This window comes from Alosa sapidissima, chromosome 1 (assembly GCF_018492685.1).
Source record: "Alosa sapidissima isolate fAloSap1 chromosome 1, fAloSap1.pri, whole genome shotgun sequence".
Classification (NCBI taxonomy): Eukaryota; Metazoa; Chordata; class Actinopteri; order Clupeiformes; family Clupeidae; genus Alosa; species Alosa sapidissima.
Window position 1 is genome coordinate 10,431,907 of NC_055957.1, and position 14,035 is coordinate 10,445,941.

The window sequence follows — 14,035 nt, forward strand, 5'->3', positions numbered from 1 at the left end:
CCTTTTTCTTGAGTCTGAATGATTCCCAGTGATGCTGAAGCTTTATAGTGTTGAGAAGAGTCTGATATTACGTGTGAATGCGTACTCTATGAGTGTACGTAAGGGTGTATTCCTGTGCCCTACGTCATATTTTTACCTGCAAATGAGGCGTGTACTTCATAACGGTATGGTAAGAACAATGCGCTGCAGGGGATCTGAAGAAGACTTTCTGGTTCTTCTAACACATCGTATTTTGATTTAAGGTGTCACTGGGCATTAGGTGTGTCACTGTGTAGCGTCATTGCACCATTTGTCACAATAAACAATTTGAACGCAATGCCACCTTTGTGAAAGTGTTTTGTAATAGTTAGTTTTACAATCCAATATCTAGCCTATATCTAGATAACACCCAGTGGGTGGAATATAACTTAATAGTTTTATTATCTATCAAAGGAAAATATAACACTTATAAACATACTGGAATACCGTCTGTGGTCTAATTTATGAAACCATATTACGTTACAATTACATAAAGAAATTCTAGTGTTGTACAAAACTCAACATTATTATGTCCGAAAAGTCATTCCAATTGAGCATTCCATTAATCTGATTGAATCAGGTAAAGTCAGGGTATCACTAAAAAAAAGGGGCTTTCACAGTTACTAAACCTTAAAACATGCAACTACATAAACTAGTTATGTTTAAAACACAATGTCATTACAAAGTAACATATTTTTTTACAGCAATGGATTTATCAATCAAAATCATGTAAGATGTATGTGTAGGGCCTTTATAACTGCTGAACCAGGGAGGCAAATGATCACATTTATTTGTTCCCTGGTGTCACCACTTTACTGTGTTCCTATACGCCTTTGCAAGATCACTGAGATAATCAAACATGTCATCATTGTTGCCAAAAGTTTTCATATGTGTTTATTATTGTTATGCTTAAAGACAAGAAGAATGTTGAAGCTTGAATCTTACGTTAAGAGATGAGTCATACTTTGTTCCTACCATAAATTGACCTTACACTAGCTACTAGTGCTTTCATGTTACATGTCTACAACATGCTATTTTCAGTATGCAGAGGTCAGTCATACAATGTCTCTGAAGTGACATGTATATTTCATGTAATCTTAATTTCTTAATTTCTTAAACTATTTTATTAGAATTAGTTACTTCAATAACGTAATTTAAATACACACCATTTGATGCTGTTGCACAAGCTTATAGGTTCACAGTAATATGATGGGTCAACAAATGTATAGCAATATCGACAACATATAGCAAATTCACATTTACACATACTGATAGTGAGATAAACTACCAGAAATACAAGTAAGCTATATGAGTCTGTGAAGGTATTCCTATATTCCAGTTCTCTGTTTCTCCTGTTCCGGTTCCTTCCATCATGCAGCTGAGAGGACGGAGGGCTGGAGTGTGCTGACCAGTGACCAGCTCCTTTGCCTGAACACAATTTCATTTCTTAATGTAATTTGCAATGGTGTTAAATTTCATTACACACTATTAGAAAATATAATAACCACAGATGTACTTGGTCTGACTGCAACAATGTTAAGGTAGTGGTATATGTCAAAGTAAGATCAGCATGAAAGGCAGGTTTCCAAGCAGAAAATTGCCCTTATTCACACTCTGTTGAATTTGACCACACAGGCAAATGCCATCAATAGGTGGTCAGGTTTCGGGTGTGTTTGAATTCCCTTCCTTGTAGCATCCCTTGTACCTTCTACAGTGGGAAGAAGTTTACCTCGTCTAAATAATAATTGTAGGCATCAAGTTTGTCACATACAGGAACTTCAAGATACACAGTCTTTTGATTGACCTGTTCAGTTCTGCGCTGGATATTGAATAACACATATGATTTTGGCCTATTGATTATCATGTGGTGTGTTTTTTTAAGAATAGAATCATACTGTTGAGTGAATCATAAGCTTGACCAAAGCAGCCTTCAGTCTGTGTGATCAAACAGCCAGCAGAATGGGCCCAGTGGGGTAATGTGAGGGCTCAGTAAGCCCCGTTTCCTGTGTGGGATGAGGTGGGAATGCTGTTCCATTCTCTCGCCCTGGTGTGGGTAATCCACCAGACACTGATCTGGATCTCACTCGGACGCTCAGCAGCTGCCTATGGCTCCAACCTCCAGCTCAAAGCCCCCACCCCACCCCCCCAAACACACACAGCTTCATCACCCTTCCTGGATGGGTGGCACCAAACAGCTGTTTGGCTTTCTGAGAAGCTATGGATGTGTGTGTGTGTGTAAGAAAAGAGGGAGGGAGGGGCATTTCCTGTGCTTGTCCCTCAGCTGTGGCTGCTCCTCAGTGCTGCGTGGAGGGGCAGGGGGAGCGGGAATAGATTAGCGAGACGGGGCCGTGAGCAGAGGGGATAGCCAGCACAGCTGCTGGACACGGCCCAACAGATGCATAAGGCTCGGCTGTGCATCAGATGGGAGTCATCTGAAGACGCTATTAGTAACAAGGAAGTGGTCGGAAACCAAATATTTTGGCAAATGACATGAAGTGTGTGTGTGTGTGTGTGTGGGGGGGGGGTTGCAGTGCCTTTGTGACATAGTCAAGAGTCATTAAATTAGACATGGAGACGAAGAGAGAGTCTAATAGGACATCCATTTTTAGAGTTTATCAAACTGCCCTACGCACGTTGTCATTTAGCTTGGCTTCTTCATAGTGAGTCAAAATTACATTGTTAAATGTTGTTTCCTACCTATCATTTCAAATGATTTTATGGATATTATGAGCGGCAACCCTAAATTGCACATATAGGAATGCTACTACAGTTGAAGAGTTTCTTTTTTATTTGCTCTTCAATTTTTTACCATGTACAAAAATATTCTCAGAAAAAAATCAAGAAACACAGGGATACTGAATACTGGGCTCATGAAATTCAACATCCACCTCAAAGCTGATAACCACACAAAGTTACAGAACAACAGTTTGACAAGACTATCATGATTTGTGGATTTAGATAAAGACACACACTAAAAAATCAAACAATTTATTACTGTGTACCCTGCTGTATACCATAATTGTATACAGTCAAAAACAGCGTAGAATTTTATACAAAACGTATACAGTTGGAACAGATAGCTGCCATATCTTCATGGCTTTTCCTAAGCGCAAAATATCTCACAGCTGGTGCAGCTACAAATCTTTTACATCAATATTTGGGCAGGCGAATTTTGTCATCAAATGAAAAGAGAAGACCAGTTTAATAACATGCACTTGGTTGGGTCTAAAGGCACAGTGGAATGTAAATAGTCTTAGCTAAAATACAAGGAATAGAATGGGAAGACTGTACACGTCCATTTCTTTCCCCAACTCGCACCAGACACCCCTGTCTGGGTCGAAAGATCCCATTGGGTTTCTGCTCCAGGGTCAGCTCTCGTCAGGCTCATTCCAGGACTGCTCTTCAGAGATGACTCAGTTCATTATTGCAGCATGTTTTTAATTTGTTTGGAAGTAGTTTCATCACTCAAATGTTTTGTTGTGTACCTATATGTGGGACAAGAGCCATACTTAATATTTTGAGAGTTTGCACTTAATAATTAATTCTATAAATTCTCGTCATTATAGTGTGTTCTAGAAAATACTGCTTTTCCACTATAATAGTTTATGCCAATGTGACTATTATATACTAGTTTTGCAATAACCATTAAACAAATATACAGGTAACACATTAGTTTAGGGAACACAAGTTATATATTAATACAATAATATGTGTCTGTAGCATTTCCCCAATCTGGACAGTGAATATAACTAATAGCTAGTTGGGCAGCCGTGGCCCACTGGTTAGCACTCTGGACTTGTAACCGGAGGGTTGCTGGTTCGAGCCCCGACCAGTGGGCCGCGGCTGAAGTGCCCTTGGGCAAGGCACCTAACCCCTCACTGCTCCCCGAGCGCCGCAGTTGTAGCAGGCAGCTCACTGCGCCGGGATTAGTGTGTGCTTCACCTCACTGTGTGTTCACTGTGTGCTGTTTGCCCCATACTGTACATCTGCACCATATTGTCAGTTCATCTACATACAGTACATTTCAGTGAAGTTATTAGGCGGTTCAAGGCCACTCACCTGAGAGCATTTAGGAGACCATCCACACTATTGGGTGGCTGATCTTTCAGGACTTTGATGCATCCTTTCATCTGTTAGAACAAAGAGGCAAAATTAGTATGTTGGCCCTGTGCATCACCCACAAAGCCCACAAAGCCCATCAACAAGACCGATGTTGGACGATATCGGTGCAACCCTAATCCTGAGGTCATGTTGGACTATATATATCGGTGCAACCCTAATCCTGAGGTCATGTTGGACAATATATATCGGGGCATCCCTAATCCTTTTTCTGGTATTGGTATAGTCATGCGCATCACTTCTCACTAAAATGGCAGAGGCAGTCAGACATACATCTATTTTGGAGGACTTGACGAAGGCCCCGGCAGGGTGGACAAAGTCATACAGTATAATGACTCCCACCATCACGCGCAGACAGAACAGCACTGTGTCCTCACTGGCGAAGCGGGTACGGTACTCCCTAGGAACACACACACACACACACGCACGCACGCACACACGCACACAGACACACACACACACACACACACACACACACACACACACACACACAGACACACACACACGCACGCACGCACACACACACACACACACACACACACACACACACACACACACACACACACACACACAGACACACACACATCATGTATAAGGTAAAATATCCATGTTATATATTGAATATTCATGCTCTGTCAGTTAATTTGCTTCACTATTTAGTTGTCATGCTTCATTACAAATAAAAGAAACATATGAATGCTGCAAAAGATAGATGGCAACGGGAAAATAAATCACTTGCACTTGTAATAATAATGCTATAGAATGGCATAGGTGGATGACGATGTGATGAGAGACCCTAACACACACACTCACGGTGTTTCCAGCATCACTTTGCACACACAGGCCATCGTGCTGAGGCAGTCTGTGGTGTTTTCCAGCGGTAAATCTGTATTCTGTTTGAAGTCAGACAAACACAAACAGTTTCAATTCATGCACATCACTGGAACAGATAGAGAAGATGCCTTTCCATTCCTGCACATCACTGCAACAGTTAAAGATGAGTTTGGCTTGGGACTGACCTCTGATACAAACTTTGTTGTGGCGTCGGTTAATGTTTTCAGCATAGGGGTGGCATTGGCATAGAAGAGAGACATGCGATTGGCCAGCTCATTGTTGACTTCATTTTTCTCCTCTGCCTGTGGTCAAAACAGTTGAAGGTTATTTCAGACTAAGCGAACAATTAACCCATGTGATATGTACATACCTGTCAGGATTCTATCTGATATAAGAGGCATTGACATGTGACTAAACATGAAGGTTGTGTCTTTGACCAACTGAACACTTTGCCTCTCTCAGAAGTTACGCACCAGGTCATTTAATGCACTCTTCTACTTCTCATCTCTTCTGATGGTATGCCATTATCCATCAGGCCAATGATAAGTGGCTGAACTCAGCTCAAAAACGGTTGAGGTAAAATTGAAATGTAAATCAGGCCCGCATCTAACCCTATCTCTCTGCGCTGTCATGTTCTGCATGCGTAATGCATGTCCTACTACATCGAGGGCTGTGATTCATTAGGCGGGCCAGGCCTTGTGATTATTCCTGGCTGAGAGAACCTTTAATTGGGAAGGCAAGGTCAACAAGCTGTTTTATCTCCAGTGGAGGACCCCCCCCCCCCTCCTCTCTCTCCTCAGCCTCTGCCTCACACAGGGTCTGGTAATGAGGCTGAAGTCATTAACACCCCCCAGCACACACACACACACACACACACACGCACGCACGCACGCATGCACACTCCTTATGGAGAGGTGGAAGATGGATGGAGAGGAAAGAGGGAGACAGAGAAAGAGAGAGAAGAACAAAGAGCTGATTAAGAAGAGAAAAGATAAAACAGTTTTCCTGAGTCAGGCCCTGCTCTGTCCCCTAATGATGCAGCCCATTAAGGAGCCCTATGGCTCTAGTTAACCCTCTAACCCAGGCGGAGCGCTGCATTACTAAAACATCAGGCCTCATCTCCATAAACACGCAGCAGCAGGCCAGCGGGCAGGAGAGTGAGCGCGAGAGGGGCTCTGATCACTCACGGACACGTTGTTGATCCTCATGCGGCTCAGGGTCCTCCGGTAGTAGCTGAAGTCATTCTGGATGGCCGGGTTGGTCATCTGCAAGAGGGCAAGCAGGGACAGTGAGCATCTGTGCAGGGACTCCCCTCACCAGGCCCTGCCCAGTCCACCAGGCCGGCTAGCGTGGCCAGCCCGCACCCAGCCGACATCTGCGCCTCTCACCCGTGTCCCCCCCTTTTTTCACCAGGCTTGCGTTAGTGTTATGCAGACGAAGCACTTCATTAATGTTTGATTTTGCTTATTGGCATAAATTTGCAATAACCTCATCAAACCAGCCAGGCTGCCTCCAGCTATAATTGGGTTCATGAATCTGCAAACTAGATGCAAAGTACGGCTGAGGGCGTATAACTAGCCTCAATCGCCAAAGCTATTAACTCTACCAACAAGAAGCTGGGGGAGCCAGTCTGCAGACAATTCATGTTTGCTTAACAGCATACGGCACAGTGAATCTGATTGGTTCTGTGTGACAGAAATGTAGCTGACACAAGATGAAATGGTGAATGAATGAATTTCACCATGATGAATGGAAATGAATTTCCAAGATGAATGGAAATGGTTTAAAGCAACACAGTGCAGTTTTTTAACCTTAAAATAACGACTTTAAACTCATTTTGATGCCACACAACATTGTTGTGGGGGGTAAGAGCATGACCCCTTTCATCGGCTTTAGACTAATTGGATACCACCTTGACACTTAATGGGTACCCAGTATGTAGTAATTTTGCAGAAAAGTTAAAATCCCACATCGTGTGTTACTCTAAGTTGTAAAAGCTCATTCACACCAAGAATGATAACGATAACTATAACCATAACGATAAAAGCGTTCGCACTGAACAACGATAAACAAAGTCTCTCCTTGTGTTAATGAATGTGACAATTAAAATTCGATGGGTTCTGATTGGCTATTAGCTTTTTACCGTTCTGAAAATCGCTCTGAAAGTGATCCCCAACGATATCGTTCTTCATGTCGTTATCGTTATAGTTTACGTGTGAATGTCGTCATTCATATTAATGAGATTTATTTATAGTTATCGTTATCGTTCTTGGTGTGAATGGGCCATAACTGCTTGTGGACAAAGTCCAGTAATGCAGAGCATTTGGAGAGTGTGAGTCCCTGACATTCAGGAGCAGATTAATGAGAGCCTGCTCCACAGGAGACAAGTCCTTCTCAAGTTCATGTCAACGAGGGGCAATTTCATCACCCTCCCTCTCCCTCCACTCTCTCATCATCCCATTTCCCTCTCCACTTCACACCTTTCCTCTGCTAATTACGGCTTTGTTTTAACACCCCACACTTTCTGTCAGGTTTCTGCTCATTTTTCGGCCCAGTTCACACCAAAGATTCGCGTAGAGATGAGCTACAACATTCTATGAACCAGCAACTTGTTTTGTCTCGTCGCAAATCTTTGGTGTGAATTGGGCTTTACGTTGTGTCTTCTGATCTGTGTCTCATAATATTGCTCTGATTCGTCTCTAGCCCCCCCCCCCCCCTCTCAGCTCCAACTGTGCAGTGCGGTGACTAGAATTTGAGCCGCTGCAGCAGCCTCCTCCCAGACTAGACCAGACTAGACTAAACCAGACCACTCTAGACTAGACGTTCCACTCCATCAGCAGCAGAGCACATAGCCTCTCCTCACTGCCCAAGGGCCAAGCTGACACGGAGGGATGCTGCATATCACACAACCTATCAACGCTCTCTCCATGTCTAGACACCACAAGATGGAAACCTACCCAGACAATCACTGCTTGATTGGAATGAAAACCGGCAAATGTCACACCAGCCAATGTTAGTTATGGACCCTGTCTAGCCCTGTCTTGTTCTACTACTCTGTTGCCCAGAGCTGTCTCACAAGCTCGGTCAGACAGAGCACCTTGAGTTAGCGCTGAACCTCTAGAGGGAGGGGCCCTGTCTGCCTGCCTGCCTGCTGCTCACAGCGAGCTGGTTGTGGGCTCTGGTGGCTGGCGGCTGGGCTGTGGGCTTGCTCACCTTGAGCTCATCGAAGCGCAGCGTGAAGTGCAGGATCTCGGCAAACTGCCGCGCCAACGCCTGCTCCTGCTCCAGGTGCTGCGTGGGACTGCAGCGCGTGCTCGTCAGGGAGCTCAGCAGGCCGTGCAGCGCACCCTCTGCAGAGAGAGAGAGAGAGAGAGAGAGAGAGAGAGAGAGAGAGAGGGAGGGAGGGAGGGTGGGAGAGAGAGAGAGAGAGAGAGAGGGAGGGAGGGTGGGAGAGAGAGAGAGAGAGAGAGAGGGAGAAAGAGAGGGAGAGAGGGAGATAGAGAGGGAGAGAGAGAGGGAGGGGGGCAGAGAGAGAGGGAGAGAAAGAGGGAGAGAGAGAGGGAGGGGGGGCAGAGAGAGGGAGGGGGGGCAGAGAGAGGAAGGGGGGGCAGAGAGAAAGGTGGAGAAAGGGAGAGAGAGGGATGGGTGAGAGGGAGAGAAAGAGAGATGGAGAGTGGGAAGGAGGGAGTTGGAGAGAGAAAGAAAGACAGAAGACAGAGAGAGGGTGGAGGGAGTGAGAGTGAGAGCGCAATGGAAAAAGAGAAAGGGATATGTAGAGAGAGAGAGACAGAGGCAAGAGGGTGTGAGAACGAGGGAGCGACAGAAAGAGAGAGAAAAAGCGAGAGAGAGACAGAGAGAGAAAGAGAGAGATAGACAGATAGAGAGAGAGAGAGAGAGAGAGAGACAAGGGCACAGAAAGGACAAAGAAGGGAGATATAGTGATGGCAGTATTATGAGATTCAAAAAAAGTAATTGAGGATTGTATGAGGTCAGGCCCCAGGGGTACAGGAGAACCCAGACAGGAAATGGATGAGGTATGAGGGAGAGGTCTGGCTGGGAGGAAGAGGCACATGGAGCCCACTGGAGGCAACCTGACTCAATAAGGGCTTCAGTTAACAGTGCTTACTGTCAACTCACAACAGTTACACAAGTACACACACTTGCATACAGCCGTCCCCATGCATTTCTCAGCACTCTTCGGCTGCCTTCCCTCAGACCAAAACAAATCCCACAATTCACCGAGTGTGTGTAGTGGGGGGCGGGGGTCGACAGGAGGGTTAGGCCAGACTAGAGGCATCCGGGATGGGCTGCGCCCCCAGAGAGCGCTCCTATTGGCTGCTGTGTTTGTGGTTGATTAGAGGATGTGTCATAGTTAATTAGGTCATGACCTACTTCCTCTTGTCTAAGCCCCCTCCCACCCATCTGATTCACAGTTACCCCCTTCCCCACCCCCCAGGTCCTCAGAATAACACGAACGATCATGGTCTCCATCATCACAACACTTGAACAGTGAATACCAAAACACTCACATCACAGCTTGACATCAAACCTGTATTTGCTCACATGAAGTTTGAGACCTGATGATCATTACAGCATGATTATGTTGGTGACAGAATTTTAGAATATCTGGAGAAGATATTGTTATCAGTAGGAAACAGAGTAGTAAACCTCTATCATGAGGTAATTGGATTTTTTTTTTTTGTGAACTCTTGCTCAAATCAAATGCCAATCTCTAGGGGAAATAGGGGAAAATGGCAACCAGAAACAGTGAATGGCAAATTCTTTAGCTTCTGATTTGTGCATGGGAGAGGAATGCAGCCGCAGTGGTGGCCTGGTGGTGCTGTGCTTGATGAGGTAACACAGATTCGTCTCGCCCAAGGAGAGTTCTAATCCAATTAAGACGCATCACTGCTCCACCACAGGGGAGTCCCACATGGGCCCGGTGTCTGTCAGACACCACAACGCACACACACACACACACACACACACACACACACACACACACACACACACTCAAATACAAACAGCACAACAATCCTCCCCCAACCCACAACAAACACTTACGAGCCAGACACAGAGCTGGTTGGTGTAACCTATTCTTCTGCAACCAATCTGCCAACAAGCTACAGCCAATTAGCAACACAGCACCACCACTCACCCAAGGATACTCCCGGGGTTACTGCAGAGCTTAACGAGAGCCGTCCTGACAGACTGGCTTCTCCCAGGCCGTGCTGGAGGGACATGTAGGGCAGTGAGCGGGCAGACTGGGTGACCAGCATTACATAAGTGGCAGCGTCCACGAAACAGCTGACTGACATGTGCTCTAATGCCCCCCTGATCAGACGTGACCTCATCTGTGAGTGACAGCTGTCAGGGCTTTACGCCACGGCTCATCACGTCCCCGTCTCGACTCGCCCCCGTTTCTTGCCCTAGCCAACCGACACCCCCATACCAACACACACACACACACCCCACACCCCCATACCAACACACACACACCCCCATAACAACACACACACACACACACCCCACACCCCCATACCAACACACACACACACCCCACACCCCCATTACAACACACACACACACACCCCACACCCCCATACCAACACACACACACACACACACCCCACACCCCCATACCAACACACACACACACACACACACCCCACACCCCCATACCAACACACACACACACACACACACCCCACACCCCCATACCAACACACACACACACACCCCACACCCCCATACCAACACACACACACACAGCCCACACCCCCATAACAACACACAAACACACAGCCCACACCCCCAGAGCTCCAGTTCGGCCGTGGGCTGATCGCCGGGACGTCAGCTACTCGTCACGTCTCCGGCAGCTGACCGGGTCTGAGTCAGACGGAGACGTCAGAGGCATGATGGAGAGATGGAGAGGAATGTCAACAGTACAGAGACAAGAGAGAGAGAGAGAGAGAGAGAGAGAGAGAGAGAGAAACAGAGTGAGCGTTGTCATCTGGAGGGGGGGGGGGGGGGGGGGGGGGGTGGGCGCGGTGAGGAGCCGCTCACCTGAGGATGATGCACGCTGTATGACATCACAGTAGAGTGAGCGCGTGCAGAGCGCCTGACTCACCCGTACTGTATCTGTGAGGAGGGCAGCTCTGCCCCTGTGAGCCAGCTGCCCTACAGGTGGACGAGCACCAGCTCTACCCAGAGCCAAGGCTCCACTTGCTGGCCTCTCTCCACATTACACACACACACACACACACACTAATGCTGTTCCTGCTACATCACCTCAGCTGACAGAATGAGTGTGTGGTGTGAAGTCAAATGAAATGTGAAGAGTTGCGTACCCAGCTTAAGGGAGAACTCGTAGAACTTCTTCAGCTTGCACACCAGTGGAACCACGGCGGCCCAGGTTTTCTCCTGCACTCCCTCCTCATTCGGGTTCTGGATGGCCTGTCAGCAAGAGGGCATGCTTTACACACATTTGACATGGTTTACACATGTGACATATTTTATACACATTTGACATATCTGACATATATTTGTCACCAGTATCTGCGCACACACATGCCCCTTAGTGGTGACCTAGGTGACATGTAATGTTACACTTTAAAGGTATACTATGCAGGTTTAAGTATTTTTGGCAAGTGTAGAGCTCTAGGGTCGCGATGTATTTATGTGTCACTCTGCTATTGTAAATAGCGAACTTCTCGCGACTTTTGCTTTTGTTGTGGAGGTGAAGGATTAACAACAGGCAAAAACTATCTCCAAAGAGCTAGATCTACTGACAATGTTTCAGATTCTTGCGAGTTTTGGCGGGGCGCCACTCTTGGAAGTTGCATGGCTGGTTTTCTCGGTAGGGACTTGCTACGTCTATGCTGTATAGCTATGCTAGGTGAACAATTTGGCTATTACAAGTTCGTTTACCATGAAATTGGCTTCATAAAGGTGAAAATCTTGCATAAATGAGTCGGAGGAGGTATTGTAAAGGTGTTGCGCTAGTCGTTGAGTTTGTACCTGTCTGATGGCCTCTCCTGCACCACTATAGGACTGCAGATCCTCCAGGACCTGCATGGCCTCCACCAGCACCTCGTTCACCTGGTCCCACACCTTCCTCTCCGGCCCTGTAGGCTGGGCATCTGGGGACACAGACAGCAACACTTTATGTCCAGCCATTTATCACTATGACATGAAATAAGTTGAGCTTGAGGAGTCTCCCATTTCTAAAAGATTGGTTAAGTTCAAGATATGTCGGCTATACTCTAGGTTGGGCGTGTGGCTATGTGCATGTGTGTGTCTGCGTGTATGTGTGTGTGTGTGTGTGTACACATGTGTGTGTGAACTTGTGTGTGTATAGGGTTAGAATTCCAGCCCACAGACGACCTACTTTCAAAGTCCAAGAAGAAGTTGCCAGTGTTGTTGTCTATGTCCCGCGTCAGGACCTTGATTAGGTTCCCCATAGCCACCAATGAGGGGGGACCTGTGGAGACAGAGAGCAGCAGCTCATCAATCAGCTGCACCGAGGGGCCCTGGGCAGACTCCACGGCCCAGGCACACTGCCTCCGTAATGGATGGACCTCCGCTGCACGTCTGCCCCCAGAGGACAGAGGCAGGCCTGTCTGTGTAGGTTAGAATAATATAAGGCTGTAAGTCTGTGTCTGTCTGCCTGTGTCCTGTGTGTTTCTGTGCATGCATGTACGTGTTTGCTTTTTATACTGTATATATTTGAGGGAATTGTCTGCAAGTACCATATATTATTATTCTTATATAATAATAGAATATATTATATAAATATATATTGTATATATTTGTCAAATCTTTATATATGACATGATGTCTGTTAAAATGCTGCAGATACCAAGGGGACCTGTCCCTGCTGATACTCTGCGTGCCCCTGTGCAGATACCAAGGGGACCTGTCCCTGCTGATACTCTGCGTGCCCCTGTGCAGATACCAAGGGGACCTGTCCCTGCTGATACTCTGGACTCGCTCCGACCGGCCAGCACGCCACCACTGCTCTTCTCATGTCAACATCTGGCCGTACGTGTGAGCGTTATGTGGAGCATCTGTCACTGGTATCATGGCACCACAGGGAGCCAGTTGCCTCTATCACTATGTGTGTGTGTGTATGTGTGTGTGTGTGTGTGTGTGTGTGTGTGTGTTCCCAGACAGCTGTTCACCAAGCCCGTTCAACCAAATTCAATCACCTTGATGGTGAGAGTCAGTCACGCCATGCTATGACAGTTAGGACATAACGTACAACACATAACATAACACATAACAACACATACAACATTTTCTAACTCCATTAGCAAGTCAAAGAGTGAACAGCAGCAACAGTGAGGGTTGACGCAAGTGCTTAAAATGTGTAGCAGCTGGACATACAGTATAGCCTTGACCTGGGCAATTTCATGCTGTATCTCTTATGCACATGTAGGAATCAATTCCCCGACAATACTGCACTGAGAACTGCCAGACTTTCCTCAGACCCACCATCCCCAGCGGCCCACCCTTGCTGTGAGGAACAGATACTGCCAGAGTCGCTCCTGGCCTTCAGCCCGCGGGCGTTTTTCCTCGGTGCTCTGCTGCCCCCTAGCAGTGGCAGCGCGCCAATCTCACCGGCAACGCTGGCGCAGAAGGGTGGAATTGGAGTGGGGTGAGGTGGGGTGGGGCGACGAGACAGGAATGTGTCAAGTCCCAAAGTGGACTGCACCATCGTCTTCATCACCGCAACGTGACTCACCGCACTCATCTATTCTGACGGCACCGTAAAAGAAAAAGGACCCGTGCTGGAGTCATCTGTTCCCCTTTCAACCCTCCCCCCAGCCCCCACTGTCCACCGTAATGCCAGGGCACGGAGTCACCTCTCTTTTCTTAGCAGTGAGCACAGCGAAGGAGGGGTCAGGAGAAGGAAGGACTCATGTGTGGAACTGGATTAAATCAGCCAAATTAAATCAGAGCAAGGAGACGCTCTCTACGGTAGAGAAGCAGACTTAACTCTGATTCAACAGCCGCGGTTTAACACACCTAGGTCCCCTGAGGACTCTAATCCACAGCGTAA

The 14,035-nt window shown here is 46.8% G+C and overlaps 1 protein-coding gene across 1 annotated transcript in view; it reads right to left on the bottom strand.

Annotated features, from left to right (window-relative positions):
• Positions 1-2,788: 2,788 nt before the first annotated feature.
• The window catches only part of fam49ba (family with sequence similarity 49 member Ba), a 22,439-nt gene continuing 11,192 nt past the window's right edge, over positions 2,789-14,035 (bottom strand). The window contains exons 2-11 of the mRNA XM_042106882.1: positions 12,362-12,454; positions 11,992-12,113; positions 11,322-11,427; positions 8,185-8,321; positions 6,159-6,236; positions 5,157-5,273; positions 4,951-5,030; positions 4,411-4,537; positions 4,078-4,148; positions 2,789-3,503 (exon numbers count right to left, since the gene is read on the bottom strand). Coding sequence (XP_041962816.1) covers positions 3,440-3,503; positions 4,078-4,148; positions 4,411-4,537; positions 4,951-5,030; positions 5,157-5,273; positions 6,159-6,236; positions 8,185-8,321; positions 11,322-11,427; positions 11,992-12,113; positions 12,362-12,434 — 975 coding nt within the window. The 5' untranslated portion in view covers positions 12,435-12,454 and the 3' untranslated portion in view covers positions 2,789-3,439. The remainder of the gene's footprint in view (positions 3,504-4,077; positions 4,149-4,410; positions 4,538-4,950; positions 5,031-5,156; positions 5,274-6,158; positions 6,237-8,184; positions 8,322-11,321; positions 11,428-11,991; positions 12,114-12,361; positions 12,455-14,035) is intronic.